This window comes from Protopterus annectens, chromosome 6.part0 (genome assembly GCF_019279795.1).
Source record: "Protopterus annectens isolate FY-2018-M chromosome 6.part0, PAN1.0, whole genome shotgun sequence".
In the NCBI taxonomy this organism is placed as follows: domain Eukaryota; kingdom Metazoa; phylum Chordata; order Ceratodontiformes; family Protopteridae; genus Protopterus; species Protopterus annectens.
The window spans coordinates 1,744,798,689-1,744,821,631 of NC_056737.1; the positions used below are offsets into that span (position 1 = coordinate 1,744,798,689).

General features: G+C 39.0%; 1 protein-coding gene across 8 annotated transcripts in view; it reads left to right on the forward strand.

Annotated features, from left to right (window-relative positions):
* TNS1 (tensin 1) overlaps positions 1-22,943 on the forward strand; it is a 2,530,757-nt gene that overhangs the window by 1,544,597 nt on the left and 963,217 nt on the right. For all 8 annotated transcript variants that reach the window (XM_044075133.1, XM_044075132.1, XM_044075134.1 and 5 more), the window contains one exon: positions 15,499-15,564. In XM_044075133.1, coding sequence (XP_043931068.1) covers positions 15,499-15,564 — 66 coding nt within the window. The remainder of the gene's footprint in view (positions 1-15,498; positions 15,565-22,943) is intronic.

Genomic DNA, 22,943 nt, shown 5'->3' on the forward strand with positions numbered 1-22,943 from the left:
AAGGCAACGACCAGAAAGACTATGCATATTAAGTAGTATTGTAAAGATTTGTGCATGACTGTAGAGGAGCATGCTAAAGTGGGGTAAGAGGGTTTTTATCCAGGCAGGCAACCAGATATAGCTGTGAAAGTTGCTGTCACTTGTCATTAAATAATGTGGTGTGCTGGTGTGGATAAAAGCAACATAAATGTGTTTTGTTTATTCATTTAGGTATATCTGTCAAATGTCCATGCTTTCTTTCACAGAATTTTCCTAATTTTTGCCCCATCCCTCATAAATTTTTTGATTTTCTTATAAATCACCGAGGATTAAAGTCAGTCCATAATGCTAGACATTAAAGTTACATACATTCTTAATGTCCAGAAAATATATGTTGATACACAAAATCTGTTGTTCTATTAACCTTTCAAGTGAATTACAGTGCTATTTAAAGGGTCTATATTAGAACCGCAAAAGCTCTATTCAGCAAATACGTAATCATCGACACATATTACGTGAACCGCGAATACGCCAAACATCCTAAACCGTGAAATTCAAAATCTCGATCCGTCATAGCTGTCCAACCCCACCGTGTGCTACATACTACCTACCCAAACAAAATAAATAAACCACATACATACACTAACCAAAACCCTACTTCTAACCCTACACTAAACCTTACATACATTACTATCTATACTCTTACCTTAACCCCCACCCTAACCCTAAGGTCTGTAACTATCGCACACTTACCTTACGGATCTATACTGCAGAAGGCCCAACCATGACGATTCGACATTTTGGATTTCGTGCTTCAGGACGATCGATGTTTTCGCGGTTCGACGTATACGTGTCGACGTTTCCGTATTCGGGTAAGTGGACCTTTGCGATTTTAATAGGGAACCTATTTAATAAATCTTGCTTTCTGTTCTTTTTACTACCATTATATTTGGCTTTGTCTAAAATTGTTGAGCAAAGAAATTGAGGGGTATGGTTTAAAATCTGACTGTACTTGTGTGAAATAAATTGGAATATTTACTTTCTGGTTGTGATTTGTGTGCAAAACTAAGTTGATACTGTCAGTGACTTTGCCTCATTTTTGTGATTTGTGTCTTATAAAATCTTTTGTTTCTGTCAAGTCACTGCAGATTGTAGCCACTGAACATTGTAGTCACTAAACATTGGGGGGGGGGTGTAGCTGAAGGCAACTTATCCTGTTGCAATTCAGTCATTTTAAAATCTGGCTTTTCAGGACTAGTATGCATTTGTATAAAACACTTTGGAATATTTTATTCTCTGGTGACAGATTTCACTTGCCTTACATTTTTTGTTCTGTACCTAATAAAATTTATGAGTTTTTATTTTGACATATCATGGTGGACTACAGTCACTAAGTCAGGGGTGCTCCCAATGGAAGAAAACAACTTAACCTGTTGTTATTTAGGAACATAGAAAGATAGAAACAGTACTATACAAGAAATCATTAGGACCATAATAGGCAAGACTAGCTGTAAAGGTAGACAAAATGGTACTTTGCTTGACCTGTAGTGGTAACAAATTCCAGAAACAGCAAATATGTTGAGTTAATAACCTATCCCTCCAGTGAGTCCTGTTTGTTTGGTGAAGAAACAGGAGATCAAATAGGACTGGGTCCTTTATGGATTAAAAAATGAGACACAGGTCACCTTGGAACAATTAGTAGGTTACTGTGCATAACGGGTGTGCTAATCTGTTGGGATAACTCAAGGATTTAACACCTTTAATTCTTTTTTTTGGGGGGGGGGTTAAAATCATTAGACTCTATCCAGATTAACAATATACTTAGATTTGGACATTCCAAAGGGGATATTGTATTTGATGATGCATCTGATATGGGAAGAGTACAGTAGTAAGATAACTTCTAATCATCTTGAGGATATTCCGTCGAAAATTAACTCGGACAGATAGAAGGATTTCCTGATTATATTTGAAACATGATGATAAAATGAGAGAGTGTTGTCCACATAAGTACTCAGGACTCTTATGGTTGTATTTGTTTGTAGAATGGTACCTCTTATAACAGAGGAGGGGGAAACGCTTCTTTTGCCGGATGCTAGTATGCTGCACATTTTTTAACATTTAGCTTGAGACTTTTTACAGTACACCAGGTATGTGCATATTCCAGCCCTTTTTGGAGACCCTTGGCATCAATGGATGAGCATATAACAGTGCCCAGATAGCAGTCATCAGCACACCTGGCCAACCACATTTCATGGGTATTGGCTCAGATGTCTGCAAAATAAATGTCAAATAAGAGAAGACCCAACACTGATGCCTTTGGTACCATACCAGTTATACTTTTATGTTTAGAGGATATCAGCTACTTTCACTTCTGTGATTTCTTAAGTAGTCAATTTGCAGTCCAGAGGACAATGAATGGGTTTACATTAAGTTTGTCTAACTTTTCAATATCAGCATTTCAAAGGCTAGATTTCTAGGACTGTTACACTTTTGTATAAAATAATTTGGAATATTTATTCTCTAGTGACTGTTTTTGTGAAACAAGGCTAAAACTATCCACATTTCACATAATGTCCCTGCTTGGGTCATATTTTCTCTTTGTGTCACATAAAATGAGTAGTTTTTTTAGTAAACTATTAAGGACTGCCATCATTAACTGACGAGAGACATTAGGGGTTACCACCATTTTAAATGTACAGAATGGGATATTTTTTTCAGGAAATGTGAGATTTTGCAGACAAATGCATACATACAACCTTGGAAAAGGGCAATGTTTCACTTGATTGCCAAATAAACACTCGCTCATGTAGAATGTCACTTGTTTCATGTAAAACTAAAGTGTTTTATACACAGATTATGGGTAAATTTAGGAAATATTTTTTGTCCTATAATCTCAGCACATTTAGCATTTTTCATGTTTTTTGCTGCCTAAATAGGGATTGTCCTGTACAAAGAGCAACATGAGACAACCCTACAGACATTTGGGTTGTTAATCTTCATTTCCTTCAGAAAATACATACAAAAATCATTTTAGCAACTTTCTAAGTGTATACAAGCAATATTTAATATCTGTCCCTGATTTGGGGCTTTATTCCTCATTAAGTTTTGATGTTGTCCCTAATTTGTCCCAAATTCTTGTGTTAAGAGGTTGATATGTATCTATCTATATCTGTCTCACTCTCTCTCTTTATATAAATAAATAAATAAATATGTATATATATATATATATATATATATATATGTGTGTGTGTGTGTGTGTGTGTGTGTGTGTGTGTGTGTATAGCATATCTTTTAATGTCTTAGCACAATAAACCTAGACAAAGCCATAAAAAAATAAGGGGACAAGGGCCCAAATATAGAGACTATTTTTAAATATTGCTCTTATAAACATAGGAAGTTGATAGAATGACAGGTTTTGCATTAGCATGAATTTTATGAGGGGTATGAAATCTGAAACTCAAATGTCTGCCATTATTTTTGGACTTCAGTTGTCACTGATTTGCCAGAAAACCAAACATTTTATGAGGAACAGACCAAAAATATGATGCAAAAATCTGGATATTCTGCAAGAATCTGGACAGATGGGAGGTATGGTGTACATACATATTTTATTGCAGTCAGATACGGTGCAATAAAGTGGCTTTCACCAATGCAGGAGAGGAGGAGCTATTTCTAGATGAAAGTAACATATTCTGTGGTTGTTTGCTCTGGTAACCATCTGGCTCTAGTGTGCATTTGCATGAAACAAGTAAGAATACTTCTGTCTACTGTCTGTGAAGCAAAATGAAAATTACTTAGCTGTCAGCGTGGTCCATGTTTTCTGAGATACAACCCTGAGTTTTCATTTCTTTTGGATTTCTTGTTCAAATCACTTGTGACATCTTGTACACAAGTCATGTGGTCACTATCTAATGACAGGCATTAGAAATTCAAACGTCATATAATTTAGAAAATCCATGCTAATGTAAAAACACTATTATTCTATCAACTTTCTTATTATCTAAGGGACACCTGTCCCTGATTTTAGGCCTTTGTCCTTCATTACGGTTTGCCTTTGTCTGTGATTCTTGTACTAAGAGGTTGAGAGGTATTATTTTATCTCAGTCAGATGGGATGTACACAGTATATTGGCTGTAACTGCTGAATGATCATGTTAAACAGCAATTAGTCTACATTTGCTGGAGTAGTTGTATTTGTGTAAAGCAAGTTGGAATACTTCACTATTGTCATTTTGTATCACACAGATATTTGAGGTATTCACAGCCAAGTGGCTTTAAATGATGGGTGCAGTCATTAGTGGATCATAATTATAGTAGTTCAAGTGGTTTTAAGTCATGAATGTGAAACCAAATGAACATAAGCATTTGTGCATGGTCCAAAGAGCAGTGTGTGTGTTGGGGGGACAGGGAATGAAATTATTTGAAAACTGCACAGGGGCCAAGAAGCACTTAATCTGGGGTCTACATCACTGTGTCAAATCACTATTTAGCGAACACCTTTCATTGAACAATTATTCAGTGAAAATACTAACCATCGAACTAAATTTTCAGTGAAAACTTTCTTAGGGCAAACTGACAGTAGTCCACCTAGCAATCATTAACAAAGAAAAAAATCTAACACCTATGCAGGTGCAGGGCTATGCCCCCGCACCCCCCATTGTTACCCCTGCTAACTTAATATACCAACTCCGAGATCGCACTACAGTGGGGAAAAGGGCAAATTCCAGATGGTGGCCAACCATCATTTTGCCCTAGGAAAGTTTCCGCTGAAAAGTTAGTTCGACAATTAGTGTTTTTGCTGAGTAATTGTTCAACGAAGAGGCATTCACTAAGCAGTGATTCAACAAACTGATAGGGACGCTTAATCTGCCACTGATGAACAATGAATCTTGCCTACCAAAAAGCATAGCTACTGTAGTTGGGGATTTGGCATGAGTTTGAAGGAATGTGTATATTCATGCTCACCATTGTAGGCTTTTCAAGCACTAGCTAAACTACTCAGTGGCTTGGGAGTAAGGCAACAAAGACAGTACAGTCAAGAATGACAACTTACCAGGTCTTATCTCTCACCCTCTGTGACAGACTCATAAGAACAGAGGGCTTTGGATCTGAAAAAGGGAGGGCCACCATGTGCTGACAAGGTTGCTAACTCTGTATATATGTATCTGTATATCTGTATACAGAAACACACACACATGCAGGTGTAAGTGTGTGTGTGTGTGTGTGTGTGTGTGTGTGTGTGTGTGTGTGTGTGTGTGTGCATATACATATGTTTTGGTGCATATGCATAAAATATAAAACTGACCATTAAAGCTACCAGGGATCTGGTTACTAATGTGTAACCTGCAATGGTCATGACTACAGGAGAATAGTTATGCACAATCAAAAGTGTACAGCATTGTGTGTGTGTGTGTATGTATGTATGTGTGTGCACAAGTGGCCATTTAGGAAATATGTGCACAAGTGACCATTTAGGAAATAAACTACTATTAAAAATATAATAATGAGTTATATATGATTGTTACTGTAGTGAGCTTATTTCCAAGGAACTTTTTGATTATTTGGTGGTAGAGTCTCCACTAATTCCTACTTTTCATGGATTGCCAAAAATACATAAGGATGTTCTAAGACCCCCACTTCGACCCATTGTGTCGGGAGGTGGATGGCTCACGAAGCCTTTTTTTTATTTTTGTCGAAAAGAAACTAAGACCCATTTTGGAGAAAGAGAAGCAAGTCCTAAAAGATTCTAGACAGTTTTTAAAAATTTTTCTATAGGTTCAGTGAGACCAGTAATGCTGAAAGTGATTATTATTTAGTTACTCTTGATGTTATATCTTTCTTTCCTGCTACCCCCCATTTTCAGGGGATTAATATGGTACATGAGTTTCTTTTAGTGATTAGTGAATATGATGTTAATAACATTGATTTAATCTGTATGTTTTTAGAAATTGACCTTGAGAATAATGTGTGTTTTTTTGAGTACCACCTATACCTACAGAAGGTTGGCGTAGCTATGGGCACATCAAGTACCAATAGCTACGCCAACCTAGTCATGGCTCAATGGAAAAAATGCTTTTTTGTTAAACTTGAATAAATATAACTCATGCCTAAAATTTTAGATGATTTGTTTTTGGTATGGGATGGGACAGAAATACAATTATCCTATTTTGTTAATTATCAACAATCTACTACTTTTCTTAAGTTCATCAGTAAATGTTCCAGGACAGTTATTGTCTCTATATATTTTATTTATTACCTTTATATATATATATATATATATATATAAAGACACGCAGTATAAATTTCAGACTATCTTATTTAGAAAATCTTGTAGGAGAAACACCTTATTGCAAAGAGATATTATGCGCTCGGGATATATTTTTCAAAATATCATTAAGGGACAAAGTATGCGAATATCAAGACTTAATAAAGATGACAAGTTTTATAGAGATGTTAATATATTTAGTCATGAACTTTATGAGAGGATATAAAAAAAGAGAAATTGATAACACCATCAAAGAAAGTTTTAAACATCGGAAGAACAAAGCAAGACCCTATTTTTCTAATCAGGCCCTTGAAGCCAAGCCTTCTGCTAGCTAACATAATAAATGTGATGTATCTCTTTCACTTTATTATACCAGTGATGTCAATGGTATCCTCAATATTGTTAGGTCCAATTGGTCTATTCTGCATCTCGATGAAGAGTTCAGGACAGTGGTGGGGGATAAGCCCAGTTTTGTTTTGAAGAATAAAAAAATCACTGTTACAAAAACAAGACCCATCGTGAGGTAGGTAGAAATAATGATGGCCCTGTAGGAACCTACAGATGTTCAACATGTAACTTTAGGTTTTTTATAGATACGCTGCCTAACTTTCTCCATCCTGTTACACATATTGAGTAAAACTTCTATATTAGTGCTAACTGTTGTAGCAGGAATTTAGTTTATCTGGCCACTTGTAGGGCACAGCCATGTTTTTACATGGGCAAAACAAATAGGTCATTAATGGAACGTATTAGAGAGCATTATTATTGTGTTAATATTCAAGATGCACGTAATGCACTTGCTAAGCATTACATGGAAAGTGGAAATGAACACTGTTTTGGGTTTAGGGTTATTGAACTCAGTAATTTTGATAAACGTGGGGGAGATCTTAAGAATTTCACAGAAACCCATGAATTACACTGGATAATAACATTGCAGGCAGACAAGTCTCCTGGCTTAAATGGAAGAGTTTCTATTAAACATGTTTTAAAGGCTAGGGGGTCTCGTTAAATGAGTTTGTACTCTCGGTTGCATTGTTTTATTGGCTGCTTTTTATTGATTAGTTTGAATTAATTGCACTGATTCATTTGTATATTAGTAGTTTGTATACTGAATTTTATGGTATGAAGAAGCACTATTTTATTGTGTGAAAACGCTTACCTACTTCATTAAATTACGTGGATTTTATGCTCCTGGTCATGTTTCTGTGCTTTATTCCATTTTTAGTATTTTGCTGGTTTGATAGCACAGTTTATTCCTTGGAGGTTGTCTTTCTACTTAGAATAGTGAGTTATCGTTGATTATACAATGCCTACCCTAAAAACGTGCACGCTGATTGGCCAGCCCAACCAGCGTGCCCGTGGTAAATCCCTCAATATACTAACGGAAAAAGGTCCGGTCGCCCGGACTTTTTCCGTTAGTATAAAACACTGTCTCGCTATGTTAAAAGAGTTTAACATAGCGACACAGATTTAAAAAAAGCAACGGAGATCTCCGTTGCTTTTTTTAAAGCTGTCTCGCTATGTTAAACTCCTTTAACATAGCGACACAGTGTGTAAAAAGCAACGGAGATCTTGCGATCTCCGTTGCTTTTTTTTAAACTTGTCTCGCTATGTTAAATGAGTTTAACATGCGAGACAGCTTTAAAATAAGCAACGGAGATCTCCGTTGCTTATTTTAAAGCTGTCTCATGTTAAACCCATTTAACATAGCGAGATAAAGCAACGGAGAACTTGCGTTCTCCGTTGCTTTTGCCCAAAACTCTGATGTACTGCGAGGCATCGCGCAGTACATCAGAACTGCCGGAACACCAGACAGGTGCGGAAGGGCAGCAAAGAGGCATTATACAATGCCATTATTTAAGAAAAGTAATTATTTCTTTTCTTAAATAATGGCATTGTATAATAGCAATAACCCACTTCTGGGTGTGGGTAATGCTGGATTTACCCATGGTTGTCTTTGTTTGGTCCTCGGGCCGCCTCGGGACCAAACCACGCCAACCGTGGGTAAATCCAGCATTACCCACACCCAGGCGTGGGTTATTGCTATACTAATATTGCAATCTGTGGGGAAAAATCATGTTAAATGTGGTCATAAATGATGTATTCTGCATACAAAACTATTTTTGAGTTTTACCAAGTCCACAAGAAACTTCAGTCAGATGGCTGAGATAATATAGCAGAAAGATAGCCACAAAAAAACAGAAATTTCTGTTTAAAGCATATATTTATTGTGTGTCCTGTAATGACCTTATTTCATTAACCAGGGTGAGGGCATAGCAATACATTGTGGTTTTGCTTCTCACTCAGTGGTGATGTGTGCTGATAGAAGGGAAGACCCCTTAGCTTAATCCATGAGTGAGCACACTGGATGGGTTTGCATGCTATTATTGTTCGATACTTGTTACTGGTGAGTTGTAAGTTATAGTCTTCTAAGCTTTTATACTTGATACATTGGATAAATTGAAGTGTAGTGCTTTTGTGACTGGTAGTTTTGATTCTGTTGATATGATGTGCATTTATGTCTGATGTTGCCAATTTCATTCATTCCTCAACTATTGGGTATCAGATCCAGCCTTGGATCTGACTCAGCTGCATTTCCTACATCTTGGATCCAACTCTCAGGCTTCTCCCTCTACCCATAATCCCCTGTCAACCTGCTATACTTCAGACCTCATTATCACTGCAGATGAAGAGCCTTCTCTAAGAACTTTTTGGGTGTTATATATATTTTTTTGTGAGTTCATTCCTTAAAATTGTTGTCATAAACCTCCCTTTTCCTCACTACCTACCTCCATTACCTAGTTATCCGAATTTTAAACTATTTTCTTCCTTTCTCATCTTCCAAAGGTTGCTATCAATACCATTGTTGGCACTTTTCCATCTCTTCTTTACCTTTTTTCCTACCCTTCATTTTTTCTCCATCATGACAGTTTTTTAAAAAATGCACTTCCTATGGGCACAGGATCCCTAACTCTGTTGCGCATGAGAAGTCTGTCTGTTGCCTGGGAGCTTCACACTTAAATATGTACTGCTTCATTTGTGCAGCTTTTAATTCCAGGGCCCTGAGTGACTGTCGGAACAAATTAGATCTGAAGGGCTTGCTGCCACCTTCTTCTTCTTCTGCTCCAGGGGCTCAACCCCCCTCAAAATCATCCAAAGCCTCTTTGGTGGTGAAAGACTGAAGGAAGTGGTCTCCACCTCACTCTCCTAAGTCAATTCCTTCTTCACAACATCCTTCTAAAATTCAAAAGAAATCAGATCTGATCACATGCCTTCAGATCTGACAACATCTCTTACTAAGTCTCCAGGGGCCCAGTCCCAAGAGGCTTCTGTGGAGCCTGTTTCTCCTTGGCTCCATTCCCTTTCCTTCATGAGACTCTAAGGAGAGAAGCGAGGCCCTAATCTACCACCTTTTCCATCAGGTCTTCCAGGAGCCTTTCAGTAGATGAAGTGGATAGGATGGTGAGGAACTTCCATTTCCTAAGAGATCAGATTCGGATGGGGGTTAACCCAGCTAAGCTATATCTCCCATCAGATCTCTGAGCCTTTCTCCTACTTCCCATGCTGTGATTTCTCCTTCTCAGATACATCCATGTATTTCAGAGTTTTTGAATCAAAGAAACGGGTCTATATTATAAGCATGAAACCCGTAATATGTGAACACCAAAAAAGCGACACATAAACGTCTATCTACAAAAAGAGTGACGGACGGAAACGCCGAAACGCACAACGCCAAACACATTCCTGGAAGCAACAGTGCCATACATGTAAGTAAACCCAATGAAAACAAACACAACACAAAACACTTTTATTAACATTTTTGCAGGGGGGCAAACCCCTCTGCACCCCCCACCCCCCTACTTATATATACCAACTCCGAGACCACTTTACAGTGGGGAAAAGGATATATTTCCTCATCCCCACAATCACCCTGCTGGCCAGGGAAATCCACTCGGTGTTGTGTATTTCGGCGTTTTCATCCTTCGCTCATTTTGTAGATCGATGTTTATGTGTCGATCATATCGGGTTCACCTAATTTGTCTTTCATCTATCTAATATAGACCCAAAGAAACTGGAGAGTGTCAACATCAGATCTGAAGACAACTAGGTCTTTGACTCCAACTGCTTCCCTGCCATGTTAAGCACTGATTCCTTTGGACCAGGATGAGTTCTGGAGCATCAGCAGCAGGTCCGGGGGCAGGGTTCTACTCTAAGGTTGTTGAAGCTGTCCCTGCCCCTTGGAGTTTTGGCATTAGACAACTCACATTTAAGTCCCTTTTCAAGGCACAGATCCGGGCAGGGTCAGGGCATGGTGGCATCTGGAGATTCTGCTCTGGTGCAACCAGATATGGCTTCTCCTAGTCCTTCTTCTTTCAAGGTGTTGGAGAGGTTATTCTCTCATCCAAGAGATTTGTCTACTCCTTCCTCTTTGGATCCTATAGCCTTGCCTCAGTTGGGTCCGAGCTCTGATCCTCTCAGCCCTATTTCACAGGGACAGCAGGCCACATCAAGTGTCCAGACAGTCCCCATCAATAAACTTCTCCTCTGTTTGGATACCTCTCCAGACCATCTCTCTGGGGAGGCTCCCTGTAAGAGAACATGCAAAAGGAGACAGATAAAATCCTGTTAGGAGTGTCTCACTGAAGACACAGACTTTGATGAAGGGAAGAGTTTCTATATATCTCTACCAGATGGGTCTATCCCAGCTGCATCTTGGCTGACTCCCTGGCTAATGAGCTTATAGATCTAGTCTCTTGATGAATGTGAAAGGAACTGGATACTGTAGAACCTATCCTGCCATCCTGATCAATTTCTTGCCCCACACCAGGACAGGCCACACTGGAGCAATGGAGTTCCTGTAGATGCTGTGGTTGTGGAGACAGCCACAAAGAAGAAGCTGGCACAGCAGAGCTCCTCTGTCCATCCCAGTAACAGAGAGCCCAGGGTGTTGGACAGATTTGGGAAGTGTGTTTTTGCCTCAGCAACCTTTGCCTTCCTGTCTCTGATTTACTTGGCACATTTCACCTGAATACAGCAGGATTTGACTAAAGAGCTTTCCAAATCCCTCTTTGAGTCCATGTCTGTGGAGGACTACAGGAAGGATTCTTCTCAAGTGGCCACTCTCTTATCCATCTCTTATGCATCCATGAGACTAATTTCCCATACTGTTGAGGGTACCTCACAGGCATCTGTTTCAGGGATAGTCATTAGGAGAAATGCCTGGATGCACTTGTGTGACTTTGCAGTGCCTTTCTAGTCTTCTTTCATCAATGCCTCCTTTGATGGATCATCTTTGTTTGGCCCTACTATTAAGGAAATGCTTTCCCAGAGTGAACAGGATGGAAAGTCCATGTCTGCTGTGGGGATGCACTTTTCTAATCCTCAGTGATCTTTTTCCAGGAATCAGCCAGGAGGCCAGAAATATGGTTTCATAACTCCCATGGTCCTTTCCAGGATGCATTTATGGATATATCAACCAGAGGCAGAGGGGAGAGTTCTAATGGAAAACTCCATCCTCATGGCAGGGGACACCAGCAGAACTATGGTTTTCCAGATTAATATTTGCATAAAACTTTTCAGCATTCCTGAAAGGTTGCCTGACTGCCCACTCTGGAGGAATTCAAGGGATGCTTATCTCTGCACCCAGACTCATAGGAATCAATAATGTATGACTCTTGGGTGCTAAAAATCATATCTAGCAGTTATTTCATACCATTTTCCCAGATTCCCTCAACCAAAAAAAAAGTCTTCACAGTGTTCCACCCAGTCCGAGGAAAGACGTAGCTCAAGAAATTCAAAAGCTGCTAGGCAAGAGTCATCCAGGAGGTCCCACCAGACCAGAAAAGACTCAGAACTTACTCAAAATTCTTTTTAGTGCCAAAGAAAACCGGGAACCTGAGACCAATTCTGGATCTAAGCAAACTGAATCAGTTTGTGAAGAAGTCAAAGTTCCAAATGGTCACAGTTCAGTACATTGTGCTGTTTCTACACAAGGGCAATTGGATGTGATCTATCAGTCTTCAAGATGAGTACTATCACATCAAGATGAACAGATGATCTTGAAAATGTATGCGCTTTTGCCTGAGGTCAGCCACTTCCTGTTCAGAGCCCTGCCTTTGGTCTCACCACAGCCCAAAGGGTGTTTACCATATGTATGGCAATGGTAGCAGCTCACTTCAGACTGCTATGATTCCAAGTGTTTCCATATCTGGATGACTGGTTCCTCACCACCCCAACCAAGCATCTTCTAGGGAAGTCCAGGGAGTACTTGTTCCAGTTATGTCAATATCTAGGCATTTCAGTCAGCATCTGCAAACCTCATCTACAGCCTATTCAGAACCTAGACTTCATAAGTGCTCACTTGATCATAGTTAGTTAGATAGTCTCTCTTCCACCACATCAAGTAAGTACCATCAGGTGTCAAGTGGAGCCAGTTATCACACACTCTTCTCCCGCCAGCCAGACATATTCTTCAGAACCTTGGGTCAATGGCAGCAGCCATAACTTTGGTTTCTGTGGCTCATTTTTATATGCGTGTTCTTCAATGAACTCAAGCTATTCAGTGGTCAATCCTTTGCCATCCCTTGTCCTTACTGAGCAAACTCACTCAAGTACACAAAGACCATCTATGTTGGTGGCTTGAGTCAGACAAAGTTTCCCAAGGCTGCTCTCCTGCACTTCTGCCCCCTGGAACCATGGTAACCACTGATGCTTTGCAACTGGGGTTGGGTGGCATTTCTTGAGATGAACAGTTGAAGGCACATGGTCCCCAGAAGAGACCAAGCGATTGTAATTCAAATTGACAATGTCTGCGGTTTGATATGTCAAGAAACAGGGGAGGATCTGATCTTATCCCCTTTGCCAAGAGGCAATGACAGTGTGGCTGTGGATGATATCCCTCAACTGCTTTCTTAGGGAAACACACATACAGGGGAAATCCAAAGTATTAGTGGACAAACTCAGCAAGTCTTTTCTGATGGTTTGCAAGTGGTCTCTCAATCAGTCGGTGGCAGAGAGGATTTTCTGTTGATGGGGTCAACCTTGCTGCAATCTTTTTGCTTCTCCCTACAACAACAAGTGCAGCAAGTTCTTTACCCTAACCCCCCCCCCAGGGGAGTCATCAAGAGATGCTATAGCTCATATTTGGCCCTTTCATCTCCTTTACGCTTATCCTCTGATACCTCTAATTTCCCAATTCTTACAAAAGGCACTTTGGTTAAATAGTATGGTAGTCTTCATTGCTCCTTTTTCGCCTCATCAAGTGCAGTTCCCCTTCCTTTGGTCTCATCTTCGCTATCCAGCTTGGATAATGGACCCCAGTACAGACCTTCTCTCTCCTCCTACAGAGATGTATCATCCAGACATTACAGGCCTCAAGCTGACTGCATGGTTTCTCCAAGCCACTGATAGTTAGACAGCCCAGGCTTTCCTCCCCAGTCCAACAGATACCTTTATCTTTGCACAAGGCCTAAAGTAGCCTCCAAAATGAATATTAATCAAGCCATTAATTTGCCTGTCTTCTTTCTCATCTTTGCTAACAAAGGAGAATACATTTTCCATCTTTTGGATATACATAGGCAACTACGTTTTTATCTCCATAGAACAAAATATTTTAAGAGGTCAGAGCAATTGTTTGTCTCTTTCTCCCCAAACAAATTGGGCTCACCAGTTTCTAAACTTACCCTAGCCAAATAGTTTACTGATTGTATTTCCATTGTTTAAAGTCAGCAAGGTCTGTCCCTACCCAGGCCTCCTGAAACACACTGCACAAGGTCCATGGATGCATCTTCTGTATTTTGGTCTAGAACTTCTATTGAGAACATTTGTGCAGCAGCTACCTGGTCTAATGCTTATACCTTTATTGGTCACTGCAAATTGGATTGGACTTCCAAGAGCAGGGCTGCATTTGGTTCTGTAGTACTCTGGAATATACATCCATGAGGGCCACCCAAGGTCCATGTAGATGAAGACTCTGTCCCAATAGTTTAGGAACAAATAAAAAGGACATCAGATATTAAAATTATGTACTCACCATAACTATGCCTCTGTGTTGTATATTTTTGTTCCTCCTCAACTCCCCACCATTCATCTCCCTTCCTGTAATCTCCTGGAGTGACGTTATGGTTATTGTGGAACTTCTGTTCCGGGTTTGAGCCCCAGTTCTGCTACTACTACTGTTACTTTGTATTAACCTAGGGGTAGTTCTTCCTATGGCTTATAAGGCAGGTTGACTGGGGCATTATGGGTAGAGGGAGGAGCTCAAGAGTTGGATCCAAGAGTCTAGTAAATGGGGTTGAGTCAATTCCAAGGTCAGATCCGATACACAATAGTTGAGGAAGGTGCATAGTTATGGTGAGTACAAAACTTTAATTTTTACATGTCAGTTTCTCATTGTGGAGTAGCAGTCTGTTTTGTAGTCCTCTCTAGCTCCATTCTGTGCTTCTGCATAATAGCAGAATTCATATCTCCTCATATTTTTTGTGCTCTACTTAGAGTGATGTCAAGCCTGTCCTTGTGGCTATAAGGGATTAAATACTATTTTTCTGCAGGGCAGGCTCCAGACAAAAGCATTTTATTCACACACAATGAAGGTTCATAAACTGGCTACAGTGTCAAACACAAAAGAACATGTCTTGATAACAAAGGAGTCATTAACCACTCTGAAGAGGTAAAATGAATGCGGTCAATAAGTACTTTATATGTTACATGTTTAAGATCTAATTGCCCATGTTTCTAAATGTGTCATTTAGCCTTTAAGCCAAGTTACATTACTTCCACTGGACAGCATTATAAATTATAGCCATACTGTAATACTGAGTTTGGGATGTTTTTATCACTTAGTCATAGGTTTGAGTCCCACAAATTCCATGCTTGCATGATTTTTTTTAGTGATACATACAAAAAATAATAAAATATAAAATGTTAGCATTTATTTATTTATTGTGATAAAGCAAAGATCTGGAAATGTATTATAACTTGATGTTTTTGTCAAAATGTAATGCAAAATAATGTAGCCCTTTAGGCATACAACATCAACACTATGAATTTCTCTACTACCTGCATTTCTCTACTTGTGCATTCATTATGTCACTTGTTAAGGATGCTTCACCATTTTGCTTTATCAAGTCATACAGTGAATATGTTGTGTTCTTTTCCTGACGATTATACAAAGTTTAGCTAATGCTTTTAATTTATACATTTCATTACTTACTTTGCTGATATTTTGTGTGCCCTTTTGCTTTCTTTCATTGATAGATGAAAGATTTCCTGAGTATGGAAAGGTGGAATTCATATTCTCTTACGGGCCTGAAAAGATTCAAGGTAGGATTCTTGTTCCTTTCTGTCATGGGCAAATTAAAAGGTAAAGAATGCACAGTACATAGCAGGCATAAACTCACTACAAATCAATGGGGATTATTTGTTGTCTGAGGGTGCGGTGTGTCATTTCCTGCAAGGAACTGAAGACATCTCCTTACAAACTGCAGAGTCATTAATCACTGCAGGGAACAGTTTTGTAACTTCAGTGTCATATCTCATTTCCCTGAACTGCTGTCAGTCATATGATCTGGCACACAGAGTCATGCTGGTAAGAAGACTGATTTCTGGACCTGGTTCAGGCTTCCTTATTAAGCATAGTTATGATCTCTGATCTAGCAAGACATGCCTGTTTGCCTGGTACTACATATTACATTTGAATAACTTTGCAGAAGTGAAAATATTTGTTGATGTCTGTAATTCCTAAGGCATTGAATTCAGATATGGTTATTTTTCATGGAAGATGTGCATAATTCACACAATATTCACAATGAGAATGGACGCATGTGATACTTTCTAAGTAATTCTGATGTTCTTTTGCCTTTCCAAGTATAGAACTGCCCGGCTCTGAATTAACATACAGAAAACATGGGTTCCTGGCTACAGATTACATTACTAGTAGCATAAAATTTGAAAGGAGGCAGCATTTTTATCACTTTATTGATTTTTTTTTTTTGCTTAGTTTTATTTATGTATGTGCTTTTCATGTACAATCCAGACCTGTGAGAGTGGTTCGTAATGTTCTCTTTGCAATGTTCATACAAAAGCTAGAAATTCCTGCTTAAGGTATAAATTTCATTAGTACATACAGATTTACTTCAGTAGATCGAATTGCCATAAAACCAAAATTTAAATTAACAAGAAGAGAAGGTAGCAATTTTAGAAAAATGAATGTTACATTTTGAAACTATTAAGAACAAAAAAATAACTGTGCATGTCAGACACCACACGGAGCTTGTGAATGGAGATTGCGATGCACAAACACAACTTCTCTATTTAAACATTGAATTTAACATTAAAATTTACCATTTTAAATGTTTTTTCAGGGAAGCAAGCCCCCCTGCAACCCCCATGTGGTGAGCTGTGCCCTCCCCACCCCTGCAAATAATATATACTAACTCTGAGATCACACTACAGTGGAGAAAAGGGTAAACTTACCGACCCTCACTGTACCGCAATCTGCATTTGGAAATTGTGAAAAAGGTACATTTTTATTTTAAATCCAATGTTCAAATGAAGATGTTTTTGTCAGTACACTACAATCTCCATTCACAAGCTCTGTGTGGTGTCTGAAACACACAGTGTGTTTTTTCATTCTAAAGTGTTTCGAAATGTTAAACGTTCGTTCTTCTGAAATTGCAATCTTCTTATCTCATTAATTTAAACTTTGGTTTTATGGCAATTCGATCTACTAAAGTAGATCCGTACATACATATAAAACACAGGCAGAGCAAGGAAGGGGTAAAAGGAGCAGCTGTTCTAAGTGCAAGGTGTTAGGGAACCTGCAGATGGCAGTTACATGGTAGTGAAGTACTTGTGTCTTTCGGCTTTTCCTGGTTAGGGGTCGCCACAGTGGAACTCTGATCTGCTAATGATTGACAGTAGATTTTTACATGCCGAGTTGCCAGCCCTGACGCACAACCTTTAACGAAGGTATGCCCATTCATGCATGTCTCCACACAGAAGACGCTCTAGCTGAGAATCGAACAGGACAACGTCTTACTATGAGTCGACAATGCTACCGCAGCACCACATTCAAAAATGAATCTCAGTACTGCATTTGCAATCAGAGCTTAAGCACTGTGTCATGTGTGTTATACATTTGTAGCAGGTTCTGTAGGAGGCTTTGATACAATTTCAGTAAAGACTTTTTTTTGTTCCTTTAGCTCAGTAAGGCTTTTTTATGGTTTGTAATTAAGAGTTGAGGAAGGCACCAGGTCACCAGATTGGAGACCTTATAGGGTGCCAGAATATCTTGCTATGTTTTTGTATGCAACACAAAATTCACACACAGGGTCAACCCCCCGAGCAACTTAAGAACAACAATGACTTCAGCAGTTTACACAAAAAGAAAGGTTTTATTTCCAAACATCCTCCTTCATAACATGCGCTGTATGTGTCAACATTCCATTTTTTTTACATCCTTACACCAACATTATGGACGTTGATCTTGTGTCCATTCAGTGTACTATACTATATCTTTTTATATATATATATATATATATATATATATATAGAGAGAGAGAGAGATAAACACTGAAAGAAAGAAAAAAAAAGATGCACAAGAAAACCACAAGGAAGCAGTTTTCTTTTCTTGATGCTACAATCATAACCCTGCCACTACATTCTCACCAAAACTGAATATTTGTGGTGTTACAGAAATGGTGTTCATAAGATAAGGTGCAGAGTAAGTGATAGTATTAGCACACATTAGTAAGGTGGTGCAGGGTGTCTTCACCAAAACCTTGGTCCTGTCTGTAGTTCTAACCCTGCACCTTACCGTACAGTAACCTTTTTCATAACACTACCACTGAAAAACATTCAAACATATGCAACAACCATGAACATACCTGTATAACACAAAATCTATCCCCTTACATAGAGCTAATTGTAATGATAACCCAAACCCGCAAACTCTCACACATCTACTTGCTTTCTGCTCACACACACACACACACACACGCACACACGCACACACACACACCACAAACAAAGCCACACATGAACAACATAAAATCTATCCCCTAACCTAGCCCTTACTCCAACCCTAAGCTTTACACAGTCAGCACATCCAAAAATGCTGAAAATTTCTGAAATCTAATACTTCTGATATTAAAAATTGCAAGAAAAACACCTACTTTCTCCAGCCCATCTTCCTTTTTCTGACACCACACACATGACCCAAAAATCCACATGACCAAAGCTGCACTCAACCTAATTCTTCCACACAGCACTGTTTTGACAAAACTGTTCATCAACAGTACAACATTCATCCATACAAGGATCTGCTGAAGCTTGTCTAAACTTCAGAAAATTGACACTAAAAACACTGACTGCAAAAAGTTGAAAAAAATGATAGACTCCCTAACAGACAATGCAAAAGAAATCTACCGCTTTTCGCAGGAGGATAAGCCCAATTGCACCTCCTCACACCCCCTGCTAATTATGTAATAACTCCAAGGTTAAACATCCCTGGGGATGCTACATATTCCCAACCATGAGGATTGTCGATCATGCACATTTGTCAACCATGTGTTTTGTCAACCAAAGTTTGTTGACAAAACAGACATACATTTGGGAGTTTTGCTTATAAGCAGTCCTATGTTTATGTACATATATATATATATATATATATATATATATATATATATATATATACACACACACACACACACACACACACATATATATATATATATATATATATATATATATATATATATATATATATACATATACATGCACACACATAAGATCTATAACATCAGTGAGCATTTCATTGACTTCTAACCTAATGAAAATTATTAAAACCCATCAAACAACCTAAAAGACCACCTGCCTTATCTACAATTTCCCCAATCCTTCCACAGCTCTGACCTACAACTTTACATAGTCCTCCCAGAGCTCTGACTATAAACCTTACATTTCCCCATCCCTTCGATTCCTAGGCTCCTAGGCCTAAATTTCCCTATTACTCCCTGTGATGTCCAACACTGCTATCAATATGTGATGGGCACCAGTATTGGTCATCCCCATGCTGGGCCAGTAATCAAAGAGCCTGAGTCCTCGTCACTAACACTGGAGAGGGACGTGCACTTGGAATACAAATGGATACACTCAGTATTTCCAGATGCAGACCTCTCTGCATCAAGTACAGTTTTCCTTAAGAGCACACAGAGTACATACTCAGCCCAGGGTCTGGATGTCTCTATAACTGTCTCCCTCAAGATACCCAGTAAGACTCTCCACTGGTACAGCTGTAGGCTTAGGTCCTCAGCCGAGTGTCCAAGCCAAGTTCTCCAGCACTGTCTTTGTAAACTCAGTGCTTCATGTGTCTTCCCCAAGTAGCTGACACACACAAACTGAGATATGTGATTTACACACACAAACACACACACACACACACACATACACACACACACACACACACACACACACACACACACACACACACACACACACACACACACACACACACACACACACACACACACACACACACACACACACCTGGGAAAAGCTGGCACCGGTTTACCTGCTGTCCCCCTTCTGCCCAGAGTATAATATACTTATCACTGCCATCAGACACTTCACAATCAGCTACTCTAAGGGCCTTAACAAAGGATGTACAGTCATACTGTGCAATACGAATATTAATACAAATGTTAGCAATTCATCAAGACAGCTTGGCCTTCTGGAGTGGCCCACACAGAGTCACCAAATAAATATAAGTACTCTCAAAGGTTAGATACTCTCTACAAGATCCAACCACAATAAAATATTAAACATATTTAATAATAAATAATAAAAGTAAATGAAAATACTGAATATATATTCACAGTAAACCACAGAGTTCAAATCACAGAAAATATCGAAAACAAAATTGATGGACAGACTCAAAGAATTGCTGCGGAAGCGTTGTCTCCTCACAGTAAGACGCTGACCAGATCAACTCTCAACTAGAGCGTCTTCTGCGTGGAGACATGCGTGAATGGGCGTACCTTCATTGAAGGTTGTGCGTTAGGGCTGGCAACTCAGTATGTAAAAATCAACTGTCAATCATTAGTGGACCAGAGTTCCGCTGTGGCGACCCCTAACCAGGAAAAGCCGAAAGACACAACAACAACAACAACAAAAAAGTCTCTTAACTAAGCTTCACTATATTCCTGACTGAATCTAAAAGATTTATACTAGCCAAAATGACTTGCAGAATGACCTCATCTGGTCACCTGACTCTAGTTCCCACAATAGCTCCTTTTGAAGTTTGAGACAGGACTTTAGCAGACTGCTACAATACACATTTAGAGCTTTTATGGAAATGCCGAGGAGACAGAAACATTTACAACACTTCCCCCTTCTTTACAAAAGCTAACAGATAAAGGCTGCTCCCAAACCTACCATCTCTGAGCCTACTCAGCACTGTGGTGTGCCACTCGATGATTTAACAGATGATTTAGATTTCCCTTATTTTTCTTAAAATAAGCCACCTGGTTAACCATTGCTGTGTCAGTGTCCTCTATTAAAACATATACATTTAATTCAGATACCATAATACATGTATATTTATCTTCATTTCAGCAGGGTGCACTGTTGATACATTTTAACACAATTAACACAAGCAAAGCTCACAAATACACTTTTAGTGCTAGCATCTGTACAACTCAGCTTGATATACAAATGACATATAATTAGTTATAAAGTTCCAGCTAGCTGTGTTGATGCAAGTCATACATCCACTGCCCTACTTCTCCCCCCTGGCATTGCTGGCAGTACCTCCTATCATCACACTCCCTAAATCTACAATTCTCCTCCTTCTCCCTAATCCTAAATTCCCTGCTTGCTCCCAAAGCCTAAGACTCCCCTCCATCTCCCTTAACCTACAATTCCCTGATTGCTCCCTAAACTTAAAACTTCTCTTCACTCCCTAACCCTAACATTCCCCTCCTACTCCCTGACCCTAGCCCTAAATCCCCCCACATTGCAAGTTAGCAGTGTAAATGCATGACACATTTGCATTTCTACTAACTGCACACATGCTGACATTATCAAACACCAACAAAACAGCCATTCAGGCATATACAATTCAATGAAATGCTGCAAAACCTGCCTTTAACAAAAGCAGCCTTGCTAAAACAAAAATAACCCTGGAAGTGTGTGTGTGTGTGTGTGTGTGTGTGTGTGTGTGTGTGTGTGTGTGTGTGTGTGTGTGTGTGTGTGTGTGTGTGTGTGTGTGTGTAGTATATAAATATATAAATTACATATCCCCGATACCTATGTATAGTACTAAAGTCTTTAAGTCATTATTTAACCACTTATGCGATAATGAATTAATGATATCAAATATGCATTTATGGGAGGGATCCTGTCCATCCCCAATCCAAATTACCCATAGCGGTACTACAGTAACTCTAAGATGTTCATAAATATAAAATAGGTATAGAACAAAAGCAATGTATTTATAAAACATGAGCTTATTTAAGTACACAAATGCTGCAATGAATCCCTGACAGAAAAATAAATTGGTTATGCAACAAAAAAGGCAAAAAATGTGTAGGAGGTAAAAACAGATTACAAATTAATGGTGATTGTTTGCTGTTTGGGAGCATAATGCGTTATTTCCTTACTAATGCAGATTGATTAATCACTGCATTTAGTAGGCTTGTAACTTCAGTATCAGATATTATTTCTCTGAACTACTGTCATTCATATGACCTGGCACACTGACATACGAGTCATGAATCCTGTTTAGGCACAAATATAATCTCTGATGCAGCAAAACATGTCTGTATGCCTGGTACTTCTTATTACATTTGAAGTAACTTTGAAGAAGTGAAAATCTTTGATGATGCCTACATTGGCCATCAAATTCAAACATTGTTTCTTTTCATTGGAATGTGCCTAATTCAGAAAATATTTGCAATTCTGGTGTCCTTTAGCCTTTCCAAGTATAAAACTGCCCTAATATGAATAAACATATGCGCAATATAGATTCATGGCTATAGATTTCATTACTAAGCAGAGTTGCACAATGGATGAAAGTCTGCATTTTATGACTTTACTTTTGTTAACTTAGCTGTAGTTATTTACATTTGAAAAAAGCCAGGTATGCTAATCATGAATTCTTTTCATCTGTCATTTTTGGGTTACAGTCTATGAGACAAGCCAGACTACATACATCTGGTTCCTTAGCTGCAGTTAGGACTAGATAGATAAAGCCACCTGTGTTCCTTGTTTGGGGAGGGCAAGCCAGACTCATCTGATTGAGGTGAAGTACACTTACCTCACTGGCATACAAGCAAATGATTGGGATTCAGGCATTTAGCACAAAGCATCCTCATAGCTGCCTGGTTGATAGCTGTTCAGAAGGCCGTTATCAACATAATTATGGATACCTAGTACATAAATGGGTTGAAGTCACATGGGGAGGGACGTTTAATGGTCAGCAGTTTTGGAGACAAAAAGTACATTGAGAAAAAGAAACAACAATTCCTTCTTTTCTATCTCTGCTCAGTCACATGTTCTCTTCCTGCACACCTTCTTCTCATACCATTTGTCAGAACCTTAACAGCAGTTGTTGGCAACCTGCTGAACTGGCCGTTGAGTTTTGTTTCCTGATGCTGTTCTTGGATCTTTTAGCAGATGTCATTATTGTGCAGTAATGCTGG